At 27.3% G+C, this 23,485-nt stretch overlaps 1 protein-coding gene across 1 annotated transcript; it reads left to right on the plus strand.

Moving 5' to 3' along the window:
• Positions 1-11,710: 11,710 nt before the first annotated feature.
• On the plus strand, positions 11,711-22,796 carry LOC145848783 (serine/threonine-protein kinase ATR-like; the record flags this gene model as incomplete). The annotated part of the gene is made up of 23 exons (XM_082954043.1): positions 11,711-11,910; positions 12,140-12,183; positions 12,653-12,768; positions 12,971-13,084; positions 13,851-14,019; positions 15,252-15,440; positions 15,597-15,652; positions 15,824-16,036; positions 16,214-16,385; positions 16,595-16,768; positions 16,826-16,932; positions 17,004-17,133; positions 17,683-17,801; positions 18,169-18,357; positions 18,776-18,890; positions 19,143-19,277; positions 19,769-19,966; positions 20,358-20,518; positions 20,967-21,114; positions 21,374-21,478; positions 21,655-21,806; positions 22,195-22,387; positions 22,737-22,796. Coding segments are annotated over 23 exons (3,259 nt in total), but the record flags the coding sequence as incomplete, so codon positions are not given.
• Positions 22,797-23,485: the final 689 nt, after the last annotated feature.

Consider the following 23,485-nt stretch of genomic DNA (forward strand, 5'->3'; position numbering starts at 1 on the left):
AAGTTGGACAGATGATTGAGCAGACCTCTACAACTCTATCAGCTTGTTCCTCTTCAAAAATGCTGTAACCAGCGAAGTTGAAAGTGGATGTGTAAGAACTAGTATTTTTTAAGATAAGAGGAAATACATGATTTAGTTTGAATTTAAGTTAGGTTAAATGGTGAGAAGGAGGATTTTTTGTTGTTTGATGAAGGTTTATTAAAATAAAAAGAGTAGAAAAGAAAATAGATAGTTGAAAAATGTTTGAAAGTAAACATGTTCGCTTAGTAACAAAATGTTATAATTATATTGAAAAGTGCATTTTAAATAGAAGTTGACGTATGATGTGAAATTAGTGTAAATAATTTTTTTGGCTCAGTTTGAGTTTGGCTAAGCTTTGAGGGTGGAGGCGGGGTAAGTGGTGGGGTGAGAACAGCGCCAGCGTGTGGATTATAAAAACGTAAATAAAGTTAATATTTATTTTTCTAAATCAAATTTCGTGCAGGGTCAAAGGTCAAACGGAGACTCCGTGGCGCCACCTAGCGGATAAAAAATAATCTTCACAACAAATACAGTTTATTAAAAATTTGCTTATTTAACTAAAATTAAAGCTAAATAACTCTATTTTTTTCATCTTAAGAATGTGCTTATAAACGTTTAAAAACATATGCTACTTTATTTATGTTAAAAACATGTTCTTAACGTTTAAAATTTATAGTTTTATCGCAAATTAATAAAACTTTATAAAATATTTGCTAATACGATAAAACCGTTCTTAAACTATTAATAAAAGATGTAGTAATATATTAAAATCTTATTGCTGTATATTTTTTTATACAAAGACATGCAGAATCTTTGTATGAATAAATTTATTATATGCTTAAATAACGAAACAAATATACTAATAATAGTTTAACTTTGACTATTTTTAATTTAAGGTTAACTATAAATCATTTGTTTCAGCCTGTATTTTATATTATTAAACATTAATTGTTCCTTTATATTCTTTTGGTTTTTATGCTAAGTTTAACTCATATAAACATCCTTAATATGTTTAAGCTGTTTTTTATTCTTTTCTTTGTTAGTTGCATTAAAACAAAATACGAATAAACTTTCTTTGTGCTTCTAATAAACCGCATTTAGTAGTTAAATTTTTTAAATAATGAAGCATTGCCTCTAAACTTAAGAATACCTTTATAGCAAACTACCGTCAGTTGTAGCTTGTTTTTGAGTAATGGTTCAAATCTATGAAAATCATATTATTTAAATCTTATGTTTGTCAGATAATGAGATCTATGTATAAATTGTCTTTTACTAAAACTTAAATACTAAAAATAACACAATATTTTAAAGCTTATATAGTTTCAAGCAACTGCAGTGCTTCTTTTTTGAAAAAAACCTAAAAACACTTGTTAGGTAGTTGGCACAAAACAAACAATACTTTTTGTTATGTAATTTTAGGTTAAACAATTACCATTTTATTACAGAAACAAACCAAACAAAGTTGAAATTATAACACCGTTTTTGATATTTCCCGAAGAAATTAATCGAATACTATAAATGTCCGATTTAAAAACATACATTTCTACTAGTAAATTAATTGATATAATATACATATAAGCAAAAACGGAAAAAAATAGTTTACATACTTTGAATAAGCGATCTAATTAAAATCTTTAGGCACAGCTATAGAAGTTTTTTCTGACATGCTAGAGGTCCCTAGTTTAAAGCCGGTTTAAGTCTATTTTTTGGCTTTGTTACATTCGAATTTTATATTTATTTTATCATTGTATCTTAACGTTTAAGATTATAACTATAGTTTTCAACTTACGATTAAGGAGAATAATAAATCTTTTAGTTTTTAACTTTCAAACAAGTTATTGAGTTTTTGTTAAGATCTCATTTAAACAGATTCTGTTGAACTTTTACACTTCTGATTGCTTTTCTTAGAACTATCACCGAAACTTATAGGGTTCTCTTTTAAATATTATATCTATTATTAATTACATTGCGTGTAAATACGTAATGTGTCTGGCTGTTAACTTCAGCAATAGCTTTCTAGAGTAATCAATAACAGCTATGAAAAGATATTCTCTTTGACTGCTTTCTTCTTTTGGTTGTTCATTCAATATGTTGAATAAGCTGTATGAATGTTAAGTGTTAAATAGCAGTTTATATTTATAATTTTTCTTTAGTTTTTATTACAAACTAAGTTTTAAGCTTTTCGGTGCTTGGAATTAATTTCAAAAAAATTGAAAGCACAAATTCAAAAGTCATGAAAATAAAGCTATACAATGGCAAAAAATATAGTTACTTAGTAGTTTGTTAAAAGAATGAAAAACACTATAAAAGTTATACTATTTCATATTTGACTACTTAATTTAGGTATCGTATAATTTGAGATCATTATTTTAGTAGTTGGTTTTTAAGCAAAATAAACAGCTATATTAAATTTAATAAAGCTCAATGATTAAAAATAGCACACTATACGTAGCTTTATGTCCTGGACATGACTTTAAAATGTATCCTGATGTATGACTCGATAACCGAAAAGTTTTTTCGTACACCAGATCTTTCGACCAAATATTTGAGCGCTTTTTTCGTTCAATAAACAATTATAACTATTAAGTTTAAATATTTTTTTCGTTGTCATAAAGAAAAAATAATCTGTAAGAAAAAAAGTGTTTGCTAAAAGTAGCAAGCTTTAGCTTATTTCTTATTTGTATATGAAAAAAAAAAATTAAGATAATATCAAAAACTAAAAACTGCACAAGTGGTCGAGTCGAACCATTAATCAAGATTTTGAGTGTGCGACTTTTTTCCACTTCTATTTATATTAAGTTTTTTTCTTAAGTTAAAGTTGGTATTTACATTAGTTATGAAATGGTATACTTCTATGTACAAATATCCTAGAAATAATTTTAATTTATTTTGAAGCAATCAATTACTAGTTTATCATGGTAAACAAACCTACAAAATTATCAATTCAAATTAATTTAAATACCCTTGTTAATTTTCTTATTTGTTAATTTTTACCGTAAAATAAAGTGCTTAGTTTAGAGTGTCGGCTTTAAAATGATACCTTTATTAAACTGTACAAAGTAAAAAAATACAAGTAAAGAAAGAAATGAAGTTCATTGTAAGTATACTGAAAATTATCAAGTCCACAAATCTTCGATAGTCTCGGGGTTAGTAGCTAAACTTAACAACTTTTTGTCTAGCTATGGTTCGAACCCGCTATTTGCTATATCTAATTATTTCTAATTACATTGAATGTTGATACAAAATAATATGACATTTATATAACAACAACTATTATGACTTATGAGTAATGTTTCAAATTTTAAACCCAAAATTAATTGGCAGTATATATGTACCTGTTGTAGTAATAAAGTACATCAAAATTAATATTAAAAGTTTATTAAATATAAATTAAAACAAAATTAAACATAAACTTTCTTTATTTGATAGGTTTTTACAGTAGTTGAAGACTTTTTTATCCTTAAATAACTAAACTTTCAAACGTTATGCTGTACTTATTTGAAGAACAAACACAAAGTTATATATTTTCATACTTTTAATATTCACAATAATGTTTAGCAAAGATAATCTGACTTTACACGAAAATTAATTATTTTACCTTATTCTTTCGGAAAAAAAAAACTGTGAATTTAAGCTTTACTTTATAGTAAATTAGACTAGATAAAAAAAAAAACACCTTAATAATGCAAAATAGTCAAATTGAAGTTTATGCATAGATAAAGAAACTTTAAATTGTCAGCCAAAGTAGTAATAATATAATAAAACTTCTCGTTTATGCCAGCAGATTTTTTTTTCATTTGAGTTTTAGTATAAAGTTGTAGAAATTAAAGTCATAAAAGGTAGAATATATGAAAACTTTTGTATAAATAAATAAACAAGTAATTTATTTAATTGTGAGCCTACAAATACTACTACTAGCAATACAATATATTTCATTATACAAACATTAACTTTTCTAACCTTACATTATATAAAATGAAATACTACAAATGACTGCTTTCAAATTACTATTGAATGCTTTGCTTTAGTAGTATATGTTCAAAATAAATTAAAACTTTATACTTGCTTAGTTGCGTCTTACGTCACAATAAACATTTTAGAATACTAATTGAAAATATCAAGGTATAATCATTTTTTATTAAGCTACCTTTTATAATTGTATCCTGTACAGATATTTTAATTTAATATAAATCTTTAGTTATAATTGAATACTTACAATAACTTTATATACTTTATAGTAATTCAAAACTACTGATTTGATGAGTTGCATAAAAGGAAATGTAAACATATAAATGAATTTAATTATTCTGACACAACTATTAGAAGCTTTTAACAGTAAAGTAATTCTGTATTAAGATAATAAGTAACTAATTTGGTTTCACTTGAATTATGTATTTTAATACAGTTGTACCTAAGTTACATTTAGTTTGTTTTTTTAAAAACTTCTAAGATTTAAAATCTCTCATATATTTCAGAGTTCGTGTGCGCGAAATTTTTTTCATTTAGCCTGACTGAGACCAATTTAGCCTGACATTTTTTCAAAATGAGGAAAATTCCCTTTAAAAGTCATTTTAGGTATTGGAGGGTCTTGATTAGTAATATTGTAGTCTTTGACTTCAACTAGCTTTATCTCAAAAATATTTTGAGCTTTAAAAATTTGCAAAAAGCAACTCATAGCTTAGTTACAACTCATTAATATAAGACTAAGTTGTGAAAAAGGTGATTGACCCCCAACCTATACCCTTAACATAACAAATTCAGTGATAAGTTTTAAAATAAGTGTCATATCTAATAAAGTTCTAGTTTGAAAATTTAAAATATATCACTAAACACAGTTGTTCATTTTAATTACACTAAGTAAAAACATTGTAACCAGAAGATTAAAAAAAAAAGATGAGCATTGTGTGTTTTATTAAAATTTGAAATGAAACGCTAAAATAACACGAGTATTAAAATAAGTAAAAATTGTTTACTATTGTATTTTGAATAGTACTTAAAATTGATACATAATTATAAATCCTAAACTCTAAATAAATACAGTGACTGTTGATGTTGTATCAGATTTAAAAAGCTAACACTTAAATTTAAAAAAAACCTTTAATATTTTGTTCTTGTTAAGAAAAATGAATTGTACCTAAAATTTATACTCCCACAAAACTTAGTACTTATATCTTAAAACTAAGTTTTAGTGTTGAGAATATCTCTAACAACTTTAAACAATCAGTAAAATATATGAATAAACTGCTAACAGTTTTAATCTAAAAAGTATTTGGTATAAAGCCTTTAAATTAGAAATTAAAACAGTTCAACTAACTAAGCTCTGAAAAACATAGCTGATGTAAATAAATATCAAACAAACACCCAAGATTGAACTAAACTGTAGTATTTAAACTGTATTTTTTTCATAATTTGTCATGACCATGACGTATATAATCTACTCAAAACATATTAATAAGATTCTTAAAATTTTTTTTAGAGATTCAACAAAAGATTTTAAGCATTTATTTTTACAAATACTGACTGATTTTGTCTTTAATAAGTAAATCTTTATTTAGAAATAAATTGACATCTCAATTTGATCTTAAAAAGATTTCTCAATTTTTTCTAATCAAAAATATTGAAGCATTTGAAGTGATAAAAACTGAGATTCTCAAATTTTTAAATAAAAAACTGATTTAGCCTGACGTTTTTCAACTTTGTTCAAAAAAACTGATTTAGCCTGACTTAGTCTGATTTAGCCTGACGCGCACTAACCCTGTTATTTGCTGAATTACTTACAATTATGAATTTTTACTTCTTGTGACAAACTTTTGTTGTTTTAATAGTCTACACATATATATAAATTTGGTTATATAATTTGTATAGTAATGGTTCTAAAAACGAAAAAAAAAAAGAGAACTGCATTGATAGTTTAATTTTTTACATAATTTATCATTAATCTTGTATCAAGAACTTCAGATAATTATAGATACAAAAAAATTTGAATAATTTGTTGGGTTTAGTCAGTTTTGTAAAGTAAAACTTATTTTTTACAGCTTTGCTGAGGTTAAAATAAGTTCTTAGTAAGATATTTTCTTTGCCTATTTAATGAAATACTGATAAAGTTTGAAAACTATTGCTTGAAAGGCTGTAGGATGAGACAGATGTTTAAGAAATTAGTCTGTTTACTTGTGGCCTACCACAAAACATATATTAAACCCCTTAACTTTGGTTCACTGAATATTAAACTTTACTTGATTCTAAATGCATCAAAAAGAAACTAAGTGAACAAATTTCTTAGATAATCAAAAATAAGACCAAGTTGCATTAAACTGTTAAACCCTCAACCATGGCCTTTTATCAAGAAAATATAAATAAATTTTATAAACTTGTATGTCAATAGTTTCTACATTGTTGTTTTTAGTTAAAAATTTCACAAACAAATTGAACTTATTATATGACACATTTATAAAAAAATACAATGATGTGCACTTAACCATGACTTTTGTACAGTACAAGGTTATAATAGGGTTAAAACAGAAAAGAGTATAATTTAAAAAATAATTATGTAGTTAAAATACTTAGATATGTTGTGTGCACTGAAAGTTACTTAGGTAATAAACAAATTTATGTTATTTTAGTATGAGCTTTACTAAATTAAGCTTGTAAACAATAGAAGGGGAATCACCTAATATTAAGAACTTTGTAATCAAAGACTAAATCTTGTTGAAACAGTATAGAACTTAATAAGAAAAAAGAACTTAAATAAACATTTAAAGTACTTGTTGATATCAAACTTAAGTAAAACTTATTGAATATGTTATCAAGTATTTAATAACTATAAACCAATAAAAGACTAATAAGTTATAAGCTGCAGTATGAAACAATGCAATATGTTTTAAAAGTTTTTTCTTAACGAATAACGTTTGATGCGTTTCGTTTCATGATATTAAACATAGTTAATAGAAACTCATAAGACTCAAACAATCATTCTTAAAATCAGGTTTTTAATTTTGGACTCGATTTGTGGCTAAGTTAACTTTTTTTCAAAGCAATAAGTATTAACAATAATAAAGTAGCATTAACAATTTTTTTTTTGTAATCTAGCTGTACTCTTAAACTTTTTCCTTTTTTTTTTCATTCAGTTTGTCAACACTAGACAGACAGTAATTGAGTTATAGAAAGCCAGACATAATATAAAAAGAACAAAATACAAACTATGGCAATTATGCTCAAAACTTAAACAATATTTTACATACAGATTAAAAATAACAACAAACTTGTGCATTGCATCATCGAAAACATGATATTAGTTTCGTTGCAATTGTTATTAATTAATATTAGTTTCGTTAGAATGCATAAAACTAATTAAAAAATTATTTGAATAATATAATTTTAAAAGTTACAAATTAGTTTCGAGCTATTTTAGAACTAAAACTGTGATTTTTACCTGCGTTCAATATAAAAGTAAATGATTTATTCGCAACTTAAAACGAAACATTACATACAAATAATTCAAAGACTCTGAAGGCTTTATTAGTTTAAATCTTATATTTTGTTGTTACATATAGTATTTTAATTATTTATTAATTTAAATTTTATTAAATTAAAGTATTTTACGATTCTCAAAACAATAAACCCTACTGTTTTGTAAACACTTTTACTCTTGTCTTGTTTAAAAATGCTGATCAACTTATTGTTATTCTTATTTTACTTGATACTATGGATATTATCTAAAAACTCTTAAGAGCTGTTCAAAACAATTTAAAAAAGTGTATAATAGGTAAATATTTTTACAATTTTTATTTATTAAACTTGTCTTGTTGTGATTAAGTTGTTTTACACAGTATACTTTCAAAACAAACCAAGGTGTTTTACAGTCCTTGACAAGACATTAAAAGGTATCCGTGGTGTATGACTCAACACCCGAAAGGTGCTTTTATACACTAGGTCGTTAAACCAAACATTTTTAGCACTTTTTTGTTGTTCAATAAACAACAATATATTACAATTTTTTTTAAACAAAGTACTTTTCTTTTTGATTTTGAGAACAGTAAAACAGTTTTTATTTATATTAGTGCAAACCACGTTGTAATAGTCTTAATAGCAAAACTGTAATAATAATAATAATAATAATAAATAATAAAAAGAGGTATAATATTTTATAGACTTATTTTTTAATCGTTTTGACCAACTAACAGTTTTCGTTCGTTTAGTCTAATATTTTTGTTGGATACACAGTTTAAAAGCGTTTTTTAGCCTTTTACCAATTTTTTAAAAAATGAACAACTTAAATTTTGATTAAATGTTTACAACTGACTTTTTTATATGCACTACTTACACTAGAAAACTAAAATCCACTTTTATTTAAGTTAGCATCCAGCTATAGACTATTATTTACAATATACAAAAATTATATTTTCATATTTTATATAAGCAATTCACAAAAACTTAGCAAAAAAAGTACTTTTGTACAATAGGCAAACTAATATACACTTTTTTTTTTATAAACCATATCTTGTTTTGATAACGGTATTGTTTTTTCTAAACAGTATACTTGATCTTTTTTTAGTTATCTTTTGAAAGTAGATCAAAATGTATTACAAGCTTATTAAAAAAAAGTACAATTTAAAAAAAAAGAAAAACAATTTCTTTGCGTATACTGTGCAAACTACGCACAAAAAAAAATATGAAATACAACTACTACTTACTATTTTTTAAGTTAAACTTATTTAAAATCTACTAAACGAAATGCAATGACTTATAAAAACAAATTAAAGCTATAAAAGAAGCTTCTGAGTAAAAGAAACATTGTAAATAGGGTTTTAAACAGACAAATACTGTTAAATAGAATAAGTTTTGGTATATTTGCATAATTGTTTACACCTACTTAAGTTTTTGAACAAAACAAAAAAATTGTTTAATGAAAGAAAATTTGAGATTATAGCCTCAAAAACATGTCATTAATTGCGAGCTAAATATATGATAGTTTTATATTTTTTAAATGACATTTATTAAAACTTTTAAACAGTAAATATTTCGAGTCTGAGGAAAGTTAATAAACATAGCTGAACAAACTACTTTAAACAAATTACCAGTAATCAATGTAACATAATTGCAAAACAATCAGTTAAAAAGAATTATCATTTCTAACATATTATTCTAAATTTGTATCAAGTTTTTATTCTTTATATTGATTTAAAAGAATATTAGTATAGCATTTTAACTTATGTATCACCAATTATATAAATTTATTTTTTATGTATGAAATAAGTAAGCTAAGTGAAAATTTTCTCTTAAAAATATAAATTATTGTACAGCAGCTTTGTATTGTTACGTCACTTTGAATTAACTTATTTTATAAAATCTTCTGAAAACAAGTATTTAGTTACTAAAAATTTTTGACAAGGTAACACATTGTGGAAATTTTAGAAATAAGACCTATTTCAACTTTAGACAATGGACTGGTTAACTTTCTAAAATGGTTAGTAAAGTTTTCATTTAGCTAATTTACAGTTAGGCATAAACAAATTTTGTTATATTCTAAGTTATCTTAGATGCTTATAAATATATTTTATTAGGGTTTTAAATCACACTTCAACAGTTTTATTCAAACCAGTTGCTAATATCTTAAATAACTGTCTATATTTTAAATAATTATAATAAAATAATTGTATGTAAAAAAAACAATTTAACTTAAACCAACTGTTTTTTTGTTTATTTTAAAGGTAGCACTAATTTATATCTGAATATGCTGTATTTTTTATTGAACTTACATGAATCAAACATTTAAGCTATATTTTTCTCTGTTTATATATCTAAACTATTTTATTTATAAGATTCAAAGCAATAAAGTGTTAGTAACATAAACAGTTGTGATTTTAAATTTTTTATAGTTTTAAATATATGTATGTTTTATGCTTCATTGATAGATTTTTTGATACATTTTTGTTCAAATTCAAAAAGTAAATTCCGTAAACAACCAATATAGTAAAAGTTATTAAAACTTCATAGTTTCAGTTAGTTTTTTTGTTAATTTAAACTCGATGTAAACTTAAAAAAAACTAACAGTTTCTACATAAACAGTTCAGGTTTTTATAAACAGCATCCAAAGTTGTTTTGCTAAAATAATCGAAAGTTTTATAGTATTTTTTTTTGTTATACCTAACTTTGATTTAAAGTTTAGTTTTTTGTTTATTTATTGAATACACATAGGTTGTAACTTGGTAACATACAAAATTTTGATTTTAGAAATATTTCATATACTAACTTGTGAATATAAGCTTTTTATGTGTGACTTTTGGTCAAAAATTTATTAGACTAAAAAAAACTACTATGTTTAATATTTTTTAATTTTTTCCCAAGAAAAGAAAAATGCATTTGATTTTTGCACAATTTTCTGAATTTTAAAATTGAAAAGTTTTATAGCTTCTCTTTAAATTTCCTTATTATGTTTAATATTTTCAGAGTGAAAAAATAAAATAAAAAAAAACTATGAAGTAGATGTAATAAAATCTAGATTTTAAAATTTGTTTGTGTTTTAACTTTTGATTTTTTGTAGCTAAATTTAAAGAATAGCTTTAAGGTCATAGAACTGTTATATCTTGTTTTACCCTAGCTAGTCTTATTTTATGTGCACGTCTATTCAAATTCGGACAGTTCAAATTCAGACAATACAAATTCTTAAAAAAATTTGAAACAGCCACAATCAAAAAAGTAAAGTATATTTGTCAAAAGTAAAAAAATCATATGTAGGTCATATTAATATCTACAAGCTTTTTTTCTTTTTGAAATAGCTTAAATGTTTTTGAGATATGGCTTAAATAAAGTAAAAAACTTAGTTATTTTTGGTAATTAAAAAAAAAATTGAAAAAAATTTAAGATTTTTAAGATTTTCCAAAAAAGAAGAAAATGGCTTGTATATTATAACAAGATCTACATATATATATTTTATTTTTTTCAAATTTGAATTAGTTATTGAGATATAGTCGTTTAAATATTATTTTAAGGATTTGAATTGTCGGAATTTGAGTTGTCTGAATTTGAATTGTCATGTAACCTCTTATTTTGTAGGCTTTTATTTTCGTTACTAGCTGATTTTACAGATTTACAAAATTCAAAGTAGTGTTTAAGAAGTATGGATTAAAAGTTTGTAAGTTAGTTTTCTTTTATATAAAAGGTGCAAACTAATAAGCTAAAATGAATATTCCACTGAAAATCTATCTTTCCACCAGTTTTCACAACTTTTCAAAGTTTATTGTTAACTAGTTTTAAAATTTTTGAAAATTATCAGTTTTTAGAATAGGGTTTATTTATTGAAGTTTGAGTTGGAAATTCTAAAAACAATCACATTTAAAGTTTGACACTTAATAGTTTAAAATTGTTTAGGAATTTTTCTTGAAATTTGTGGACCTTGCTTCAAATATATAGAACAAATAAATTTTTAAATTTTAGAAAAAAATTATAATGAAAATTAAACTTGAAGTTCGTGCCTAGAGCTCAAATATAAGATTTTATCTTAATAAAAAAAAGATTTGAACCCTGCTATGGGCTTATTTTGACTTGTCTTGTTGTAACAACTTCATCGTTGTCTATAAGCTTTAATGTATTTTGTATAAAGATTTAAAGATTCGTCGTTGGTCCTAGTTGAGTGTAAAATATCATTTGAAACAACCTTTATAAAAACAACTGAAAATGGAAAATTTTAAAGGCTGACAAGCAGCAAGGCAAGTGACGAGAGTGGTAACCATGGCAACAAGTTTCACATGAAGCTGGAAAGCAACGACTTCGCCCACCAGCTCATCTGCAACGTAGTGCAGGGTTTCCTAGCAACCAACCCCACCAATCAGGACATTTTCGCCTACGCAATACAGGAGCTCCTGAAGACCTTCCACTGCAAACCTGACACAAGTTAGTTTCATTAAATTTATACGATTAGTTTAAAAAAAAATAATTAGTCAGTTTGTTTTTTGTCAAAGTATCATGGAGTTTGTTTAACTATGAATTTTTTTTGTGTATGAAATGGTCTATACTTGTTTTTCGTTAAGAAATAGTTTAGTTCAACTACAAAAATTATTGGTTGTATATCGAAGCTGCTTATTTTATATGTTGTATTGTGTTTTCAAATAGTTTTTAACAGGTTTGTGGAACATGTTCACTGAAAATGACCAATCTGTTCTACAAGTTCACTTAACATCGAGATTATTAATTGTTTTGTTAGCTAACTTTTTGTTTAAATACTATTTTCTTGTTGCGTTTAAAGTGTTACTTTCCAGTAGGTGGTTACGTTTTAATTATTAATGTGGAAAAATAGTTTACTCGGATTTACTCGTATTTATTCAATAGTTCAAAAGATTTTGATGAATATTTTCTTTAATCTTATAGACTTGTAAATCTTTATGAGATCTAAATAAGCAGTTTAAAAGATAGTAAAGCGCCTGCTATAATTTGGTTCGGATTGTAGAAGATAATATTTTGTATATAAATAAAATTTATAAAATAAAGTATTTTTAGGCGAAATTTTCTTATTGAACTTGTAAAATAATACGAGATTTGTTTGTTATGTAGCGGAAGTACTGTAATTCTTTTTTTTCTTTTAAATGTATAACAGTTTAAAATTTGTATTTAATTTATTAATCTAATTTTTTCTCAGGTTCAAAGGTCACAGTTGTTAAGGTTGAGCGCGGATGCAATTTTCAACGTTCTTGATTACATCACAATGGTTAAAAATTCTGAAGACTGTCCTTCGAACAAGCTGTTTGTTGAAGGGTTGGTTGTGTTTTGTGCTTGCAGTGTTCTTATTAAATTTGATTAAACATTTTAAACTTTGTTGTTCGCAAGTCGTTACGTCATTTATGAAATCATATTGTAGTGTTGTGCTTTATTATAATTCTTCAAATATTTCTTCAACCTTTTTTTAAGCTTTAGTTTTATGTAAAGGTATTATTTTAAATCAAATTGATATACACAGAGAGAACTGGTTGAATTATTTTTGGAAGCACATGCCAAATGAAAAGCTTGCAACGGCTGCTTTTAAATGCAGGGCATACGAACGCGCCATCCTCTACTACGAAGCTCATCTCAGGTGTTTATTGTTTTTTCGCAAAGTAAAAAGTTTTGTACGTGTTTGTTTAAAAGTGTTTTATGTTGTTGAAATTTAAGTACCTTTAGGGTAATATCAGTTTTTTTGAAGCTTTTGTTTTGTTAAGCTACTGCAGGGTTGTCACACAGTCAGGAAAAACGAAAATAAAGACATAAGTCAGGAAAAAACGGGTGTTTTTGAAAAAAGTCAGGAAATTTGGTATAAACATGTTCCTTATAAAAAAGTTTATCATCATTAAAAACTGCATTTTGCAAATGTCATTTTTTAATTTTGCAATTCATCCTTCTTTCAGAGTCTAAATGAATTTTTGGAATATATTGAAGTCTTAAATAATGTCACGTAAACACAAAGTTTTTGATGTTTGTTCGAACCGCAAAAACAGTGATTTCATTGTTGAAATAAATAGTTTTGTTATTTAGCAGAGTAAAAATATTGAACAAAAAGAACTAAAGAAAGAGAATTGTTGTTTTAACTTGTATAAAATTAAGATTGAAAACTTTACTTATTTTAAAGTCTTTGTATGTATTTTTACATCGGTTTTAATTAGGAATTTGATTTAGAAAAGTCAGGAATTTTTTCAGCTCGATCTGTGGCAATCCTGCTACTGTATTTAAAACAATTTGCAATTTGACTAAAAAATATAGCATCATAATGTTCAGTTCCAACATTTTACATTATTTTCTTGAGGTAGAAAGATAAACTAAGTAAAAGTTTTAAAAAAGTTTTAATTTTTTCTTTATACCATCAGAAAGGAAGACATATGCCTGGCCAGCAAACGGGAGCCGGACAAGTTTCTGCAGGAAGTTTACTTCGAGATGGACGAGCAAGACGGGGTGAGAGGGGCCATCAACATTCACAACTCGCAACCCAACAGCGACACCGAAGTCAAATTGCTGGAACTACAAGGCTCTTATCAGGTTATTTATGCACTTTTGTGAAATTAATGTGTGTATGATTAACTATTTCCGATTCTTATAGCTGGATGTTATAGTTTGGTTTAAGTTTATTTGATCATCATAATTTTCCCTTTCAATTGTTCAACTGCTGTATATTTGTATAGGCTTGTTTATTAAATTTATCTTATAACAAAGTTTTCTATAAAGGTTTATTAGTTTTTGATTTTTTTTTTAATTCTACGCCTAGCTTTTTCTAACTACATACGAAGTACACAGGATGTGGAGAGTTATTACGAGAAAGTGATAAACATGCATCCCGATTCACTTTTATACAGGCAAGGATGATTGAAGAGTTTGCTGCAACTGGGAAAATTAAACACCGCAATTGACACTGTTGACGGGTCCATCAATTACAATCAACAGTGGAAAGTAAGTTTTTGTTGATATAAATTTATCAATGTTAATAGTTTTAGTTTTTTATAATAAAACAGAGAATCATTGTTAGCTTTTTAAATTCGTCATTACTATTCAAAATTTTTAATAAAATAAGACTATTAATATTTTTTTATTCTACCTTCTTTTTTTGGGTTTATTGTTTACTAATGTTAAATGTTATTAAACTTTTGATAAAGCAATAGATGCTTTTTTAGATTTTGATAATTTAGTTTATTCCTAAGGTTCATAGCTACGTCTAATATGGTTGATAAGTTAATAATTTTTTTAAACTAAATACAAAAACATATCAGAAATAAATATTTATTTTTGTACTGAAGTATTATACAAGCTTAATAAGTCACCATTACTGACTGTATGATATCATTTTATTAAAAGAAATCACTATTTCACTAAAAATAAAAAAAAAAATCTATAACTACAATAATGTATATTAATTTAAGCAAAAAGTATTTTGAAGAAACATATTCCGACATTTATTTTCATTAGTACTTGATGCAGCATTTGTTATGTTTTGTCTCCATGTAATGTTACGAAAATTCTTAGCAATAGTGAGCCATTAAAAGTTGCAATTACTAACTAATGTGATGTCATTAGAAGAGATAATATTTTAATTAGAATCAAAGTTAGAATCTAATGATCAATATAGCAAAAACAAATTAAAAAAAAAACGGAGATAACTAAAATCTAAACAACAACATACTTTAAAGTCATAAAGAAAAAAATATTTTTTTTAGTACCTGATGTGTTGTATTTGTAGATTTGTTTGCTTCATAAGCCTTTTAAAATAAACTTTTTAGAAAGATTTGGAAAAGTACCGTTTGGAGGCTTGCTGGAAACTGGGAAAGTGGGATTTGCTCGACAAGCACTTTGAAAACAGCAAACCGAACGAGAAGAAACTCGAATGTGGCGAATGGAACGTCGACTTTGCCAAAACTCTGCTGTCAATTAAAAATAAAGACTGGCAAGCGTTTGATTTACTAGTAAAAGTTGGTACTTAAAATTAACTTACAATATATTAAACTATTTAATTTTAATAAACAAACTAAACATGAATATTTTTCGCCACGCTCATCTGAAATGTTGCTGTAAACTAATAAAATCAATAAACCTTTTTTTTTTAAATTAATTATTTTTTTAAACAGGGTCTTTACAGCTCACAAAGCAAGCTTTTAGCGTCTATGACGTCATACAGAAGAGGGTGAGTTAATTTTAAAAAAACTTGAGCGACTTGCATAAAAAAAACTGATGAGAATCAATTTTAAATATTTTTTAAACAAACCTGTATGTAATAACTTACACCCTAGGAGAAAAACGAGTAATAATATGTGTTGAACTTTTAGTTTTGCTATTATTTTAATTAACAATTCAGCTACGACTACGTGGTTCGGCTGCACATGCTCAGCGACGCGGAACGAGTCGGAAGAATTCTCGAGAGCGGATTGGTCGACGACGGTCACGTGGCTGATACGATGAGGGTTTTGGACGACAGGTTGGAAACGGTGGAGGCTTCCATGCATTCGAAGCAGCCTCTGTTGTCACTCTACAGAGTTCTCATCCCGCTGCTGGGAAAAAGCACCAACAAGTATGAAATTTTATTCACGTTTTTTAATAAAGTATTTGTTAGTATGGGAAGCATACACTATGTTACCCGAAACAAAATTATTTAAAAATAAAAAATAAGTATTTTTAAATAGTGTGACTGTATGTGACCTGTTGAAATACACAAGAATTATTGAATCTTCATGATTTTTTTTGACAGGATGAGCGATGCTCTGCGCAAGAAGACGGGAAAATTGTGGATTGAGAGCAGCAAGGTTGGGAGAAAGTGCGGCAACTTGCACGTCTCCCTCGCCTCATTGCAGCACCTCTCCGCTGAAAACTGCAACCTGCCCTCATTTCACATTGAAAAGGCCAAATACCTTCGACAAAAGGTTCGAATAAAGTTGAAATGAAACTGATGTTTTTATGATTTTAACATTTCATTAGATCGTAAAGTGTTCAAGTTAAAAATTGAGAACAACTTTTTTTAATATTTTTTTAATAATTATAGCAAAATATTTATTTAACTTGGTTTGAATTCGGATACGGTTTCCTTTTATACGCAAGTGAGTTCAACTTTTAAACGCGAACAACGTTGAAGGGCGAATACCAGAAAGCATTCAAGACGCTCAACTGGATGTCAAACCAGGAGGAAGGAGAAATGTTGACGAGAGAGGAGAAAGTGATGAGGAGCAAGAGCAAGTTTCTCCTCGCCAGATTGATGGAAGATTCCGCATCGTACGAGAGCCAGACCGTGCTGAAGACCTACAGAGACGTTTGTGTTTGTTTTTAACTTTGTTGGTAAATACACAACTGCTAAAAAACTTTGCAGGCAACCACGCTGATTGAGTGGGAAAAAGTACATTTCGCAATCGCGGAGTATTACGACAGGTTGGTGACTGCCATGGTCGGTGAAAGCAGAGGCCAAGGAAAATCACAGTTAGTTTTAGTTTTTTTACCTTACTTGTGAAGAATTTTTAACAGAGTTACAGCAGTAAATAACAATACAGCCATCTGAGGTACATAATATCGCATTACGGAAAGTCGCTTATGTACGGAACATCGCACATTTACCAATCAATCACCAAACTTCTAACTCTGTGGCTCGATTTCGGTGAGGCTGCCACATTAAAAGAAAAAGTTTGTGTTATTAGTTTGAATTTTAAATTTCTTATATTTTTAGACTTCAGCCTCTTTTTTAATAAATTAATTTGAAACAGGTAACCTTAGTGATTTTTAATGAAAATTAAGAAAATCTTTATATGTAACGATTTTTTTCTATACAATAACTTTATTCTTGGCGTAAATTAATAAATACTTTTTATTTAACTAGTCTTGTAATTTTCTTACTATTATTCCTGCATACATTTTTAAATACTGTTATTATGATTATCATTGGGTTACGAAAAAAGTAAACACACTTTAGAAAACCAAATTTTTAAAAGTTTATCTGTTTGTTTAATTATAATGGTGTTATTGTCCAAATGATCAATAAGTCAGTAAACTTGTTTCAAAATTTCCGTAGCAGTCATTCTTTTTCATGCACTTTTTGGATCCAGGTTAAATTAAAAAAAAACAGCTGTTAATTTAATGTATCACCTGACACTTGTTTAAATAAGAAATTAAATGGATTATTTAACATAATTAAGACCAGCGATATTATACTATAGCACAAAATGTTTTGTACAGAAAGCTCAGGAAATAAATGATATGAAGCAATGCATACGGGAGGTGAGAAGCGATCTGCCCAGCTACATATTTTACATTGCATTTTCACAACTCACTTCAAGAATTTGCCATCCTCATCTGTTGGTATTGTTTGATTGTTTTTTTTTGAGTTAATCTTAGTTTGTATAAATCTTCATGTTTATTTGATAATTTTTTGTTGATTAAAGTTTTTGTTAAACAATTGAGTTGGTACGTTGATTTAGTAGTTTGAATGTCGGAAAATAAAAACTCAGAATCCGACTAAATGTTTGAAGTTGATATTTATGTGACAATTATTTTATCTGTTATTATCTTTGACTGAAAAATAAATCAATGCATAAAAAAAACATGTTTTCAATTTATTTAATATGTAATTTTTTAGTTTATTTAAAAACTCTCAAAAACCTACAAATATACATAAACTTGCTTCACCACCCGTAACTTTGTTCACATTCTTGCAACTGACAGAGCGACGTACAACGACTTGAAGGAGATCTTGTGCGACGTGATCAGGTCTTACCCGGAGAGAGCTCTGTGGAGCATGATGTACGTGAGCAGGAGCAAGGACAAGAAGAGGGTGCAGAGGTGCAGGGAAATATTCAACTTGGTGGGAAAAAGCAACGGGAAAATGTACAAGCTGGTCACCGACTACCAGGCGTGGGTTTTATTTTTGTTTGTTTAAAAATTTTTATGAAGGTAATCGTAGAATATATTTGTCACTGATAATCAGGCGTGAGAATAATTTAAATATTTATTTATGATATTTTTTAAATTTAAATGTATAAAATGTATAAGTTTTTTTTATAAAACTAGTTGCAGTATATTTATATTAAAAGACGTTATGTTTTTTTTTACAAATTGTAGAAGATAAGTTGTGGTCTATAATTTAATGTATATTAAAGTTCTGTTTGAACAATATTGAAAAATATTTGTATCACTTCTGAATAGTATTTGATCAGTTTTTACTTAAAATAAATTGAAAATATGTGTAGTTTAAAACATGAGAAATGTTTAAAAAAATAAAACGTTTAAAATTTAACTTAATACTCGATCTAAGCAAATACATACATTATAGAGTGACAGACAAGTTTATTGAACTTTGCAACAAGAACCTCGATTCAAAAGGCAGCAGAATCAGTGTTCATTTCAGGTCGCTGAAAAACCTTGTTGAAAACCCCAACTTTTCTCAGGTAACTCTCATAATACAAAGTTCTACCTTAAAAATTTAGTAGAACTACTTTGTTTTGTTTGTTTTTATCAAAGTATGACAGTTTTCTTTTTTCTAAAAAAAATCTTATTATTGATTTAAATTACAATTTATTTTATTTGTACAAAGATTTAAGTAAATTAATACATTGTTATTTTTTTCTTTTCAAATAAATTCATTAATCAAAATTATGCTTTTGTATATTTTATTTACACTTTTATTGAATTTCCTTCAGGTTATAATGCCATTAGAAGAGCACATGTCGGCCACTCTACCAGAAAAATCCAAGTTCATTGGAGAGAAATCAACAAGAAAAGACCACAATCCATTTCCAACTACTGCATCGCACATCGTTGGCTTTCATGACGAGGTTTAATTTAACGCTTTTCAGTGATGAAGTTTTCACCAAGTTAACTTTAAAAAGCTGTTCATCAAGTTTTTGCATTAGCGACTACGTTGATTTAATTATATTTTGTTTAAGTAGTTAACAAGTACAACTTAAATAGTTTGGTACTGGAGTTATCTAAAAAAACATAGTACTAAATAAATTTATTTGTAACAAATTTTAAATCTAAATTAAAAGAGCGTCTGTTGACTTAAATGTTAATTATTAAATAATACAGCTCATTGCATTAAAGATTTGTAAGTTCAAATTTTAATTTTGTCACAATTATTATTATTAAGGTGTGCACTATGATGAAAAATACAGTCATAACTAAATTAATAATTTTTTAAAGCTTCAGTTAAAAACAACATTTAAAAGTTCACTTATAACTTGTGTTTATATTTTTTGTTCAAGAAATTTTTATTTAAATCTTTCAAGATCGAAGAAGATAATATTTAGACTGATTTTTCAACCAGATCGAAGTGCTGGCGTCGTTGCAGAAACCGAAGAAGATCACGATCAAGGCGAGCGACGGCAGATCCCACATCTTCCTGTGCAAGCCCAAGGATGACCTGCGGAAGGACGCCAGGGTCATCGAGTTTCAGACGATCGTCAACAAGTGTTTGAAGAAAGACCAGGACTGCAGCAGGAGAAATTTGAAAATTAGAACTTACGTCGGTACCTTTTTGTATTGAATAAGAATTTTCATTATGAAAAATTGCTTGTTTTTTATTTTATTAGCAATCTGAAACAAAAACGAATATAAAAATACATATACACTACAATGAGCTGCATCACACAGTTTTCCAAATACTGGTGTAAAAAATATTTTTGTTAGAAATAGATGACTTAAGTAATAAAAAAGACCTAAATTTTTATACTGTGTTTAAATTTTTCATATTATTTTAGTCAGAAAAAAATTCTGGATATTGGTGTAAAATTTTTTTAGAGCTAGATATCTTATAAACTCAAAAATTATTAAGTTTAATGCTTTTTGAAGTAAAACTTTTGCAAATAATACCTAAATCCTATCTCCTTAACTTTCAATCGAAACCTCCCCAACAGTCGGTGATCCCGCTTAACGAGCAGTGTGGATTGATAGAGTGGGTTTCCAACATGCGGGGGTTGAGGCAAATATTGCTGGGAATTTACCGACCCAGAGGACTGTCCATGACCGCCAGGGAATTGAGAAACTGCCAGCTGCCGAAAGGAGAACATCACGACGAGTTGGTTTTTTAGTGTATAATGTTTTTGTGGTTGATAATTTTAAAAACATGACAGTTAAAAACTGGCACTCTGATCAGAAGATTGGAATTTGAATTTAGGCTAGTTTTATTTGGTCATTAAGAAATTTATTTGAATTGACTAAGTATTTATTTTTTTTTAAATATAGTTCTGTTATGAATATTAACTGAACTTTAAGGACCGAATTTTCAATTATTTTTTTCTTTGACATCCGGTTAAATTGTTAGTATAATGCTTCATTAGTGTATTTTCTAGTCAAAGTTTAAACTCGCGTTACTAATCCAAAATACACCTTAATCGTGATTAAGCATTTGTACATTTTAAATATCTTGATTCAAAAAAAAATGTTCCACGCCCGATTCAACTACAGTTTTAATTTAAAGGCTAATCTGAGTTACATTTGGTTGTGAAAATATGGTTGTTTCGCAGGAGAAGGTTGAAAATATTCGAGGAGCAGTTGCTGGCGAAGCACCCGCCAGTCATGCACGAGTGGTTTCTTCACAATTTCCAATCAGATGCCGCCATGTGGTACCACTCGAGGGCGCTGTACTGCAGGTCGCTAGCCGTCATGTCCATGGTTGGTTTCTTGTTAGGGGTTTTACCTATGTAAAATAAATTTACTCTAAACGTTTTACTTGTATAAGGTAATATAAATATCGCTTAATTCTTCGTTTATTTTATTGTAAAGATAAATTTAATTATATAAAAAGTGTCAATTTTTTTTAAGTAGAAAAGTTAACAGCAAAACACTATTTTGTGGTAATAAAATACATAAATTTAGATAAACAAAATATTAATAAAACAAACAAACAATTAGCTGATATTATTTTCTCTAGGTTGGTTACATGATAGGGTTGGGAGACAGACACGGAGAAAATATATTGGTAGATTCAAATAATGGTGAAATCATGCATGTAGACTTCTGCGTTATATTTGATAAAGTTAGTTATTATTTTATAAATTTGTATTTAGTTTTTTATACTTTATTCTATTTTAATTTCTTAATAAATAAAGTAAATTAAAAATAACTAACCTATAATTAAACATAAAAGTTTTAGCTTAACAAAAAATTCGAATATCTTTTTTAAGTTTTGTTTTTTATTTTGTAAATTTTTAGGGACTGACACTGGACATACCGGAAATAGTTCCCTACCGACTGACCCACAATATGGTGGACGCGATGGGCCCCTTCAAATACGAGGGGTTTTTCAGGAAGGCGTGCGAAATCACCATGGCAGTCATCAGGGACAACAGAGAGTCCTTGCTCAGGTTGATATGGTTGTATATTGGTTGCTTGGTAAAGAGTAACTAATTTTGTAGTTTTATTAGATTTTAATTTTCTTTACTGAGTTGAAATTCAACAACCACGTTAAAATACTTATTGACTAAATATTGAAAAATATTTAAAGTACAAAAAAATTATTTATTTTAAAGCACAATTCTAAATTTAAGTAAATAGAAAATTCATAAAGTTGTTGCAATAACAAACTCCGAACAAAACGAAGAGTTAAGCTGACCAACTTTGCTGCCAATAAAATTTATTATTAATACTAACACAGTTGAAGAATAACATTTTTTTAATTTCACTTTTAAAATTTCTTAGGAAACCCACAAGGACTTGAATACTTTTAAATATTTGTTTCAACCAACCAAACAGCTTGCTGCGAACGTTCGTGCACTCGCCTTTGGTGGAGTGGTCGTCGGAGCGGAACCACAGCAACAACGAATTGTCAAAGGAGAAGGCGCTGCAGATAGTCAACTCGATCAGCAGGAAGCTGAGGGGACTGCACGCCAGAAACAAGCAACTGTTGCCACTTTCCGTTGAAGGGGACGTGCAGAGGACCATACAGGTTGGTGGAGTGTATTCAGAATATGTACAAGTAATGCGAACAGTGGTGTATACAGTTTGCACTATGATGTTGCAAACTTATTTTGTGTAGTGTTTTAAAAGTATGTATGTGTTTTGTATGCATTCATTCTATGTAGCTGATAAGCTTGAAGAGTGCTATTAACTTTTGTTTTTTTTAAGAAATGAAAAATTTAGCTTCAATTCATGTTTTTAGATTTCAAAAATTTTAGAAATTATTTTCATAAAATAGTAATGACATGCTTTTTTAACAACTTGTAGCACTTTTTCTCGTCTTTAATTTAAAATCAATTAATAAAAGGATGATTTTAAAATAAGTACAATACTTTCAGATTGCAGTTGACAAGAGAAATTTAAGCAAAATGTACATCGGATGGGCCGGCTATATGTAACTACTGCCGTTTTGTTTATTTTATATCATGCTGTTTTGTTTTTAGTTATAATTCAAGATAATAGATTAATTTAGTTTATTTAAAATGTTCTTTTTGTTTTTGTCTGTTTGAAGTTTTTTGTTATTTCTTTGACTGCTAATTTTTTGAAGCACATTTGTTTTTTTGGTTTTAGAAATCATATTTTCAAGTTTTAGTATTTCAATTCGAAAGAAAACTTAGTTTGATTTTGTTTTTTATACATAGGAAATTAAAAATTTTGTATTTTTTAGTTTTAACCAAAAATATTTATAGAATTTTTTATTTAAAAAACAGTATTACTACTTACCTTTTAAAAATTCATTAAAATTTGACCTTCTTTAAAAAAACAATTCAATTTTGATTTTTACGAAATTTTTCCTAAAAGCATTGATTAATACATGTAGCTGGCCTTAGTAAGAATCAGGCTTGAAACAAAACTGTTTGAAATCGTTTTCTGATAACTACTTTTTGTATGATGATGCTTACGGGTTGTTAAGAAGATAAGTAAAAAGAGTACGGAGAGATGAGCATTGTTGTATAATGCAATCATATATTTTCACTAACATGCAAATGAGATTATTCACATGAGCTACCAGAAGAATGGGTGAAGACTACAACAGCAAGCTAGATTGAAACTTAAAGTGATATAAACACAAATGATAAGATAACTC

Source organism: Thalia democratica, unplaced genomic scaffold (assembly GCF_965202585.1).
Source record: "Thalia democratica unplaced genomic scaffold, ktThaDemo2.hap1.1 HAP1_SCAFFOLD_1669, whole genome shotgun sequence".
NCBI classification, from domain to species: Eukaryota; Metazoa; Chordata; class Thaliacea; order Salpida; family Salpidae; genus Thalia; species Thalia democratica.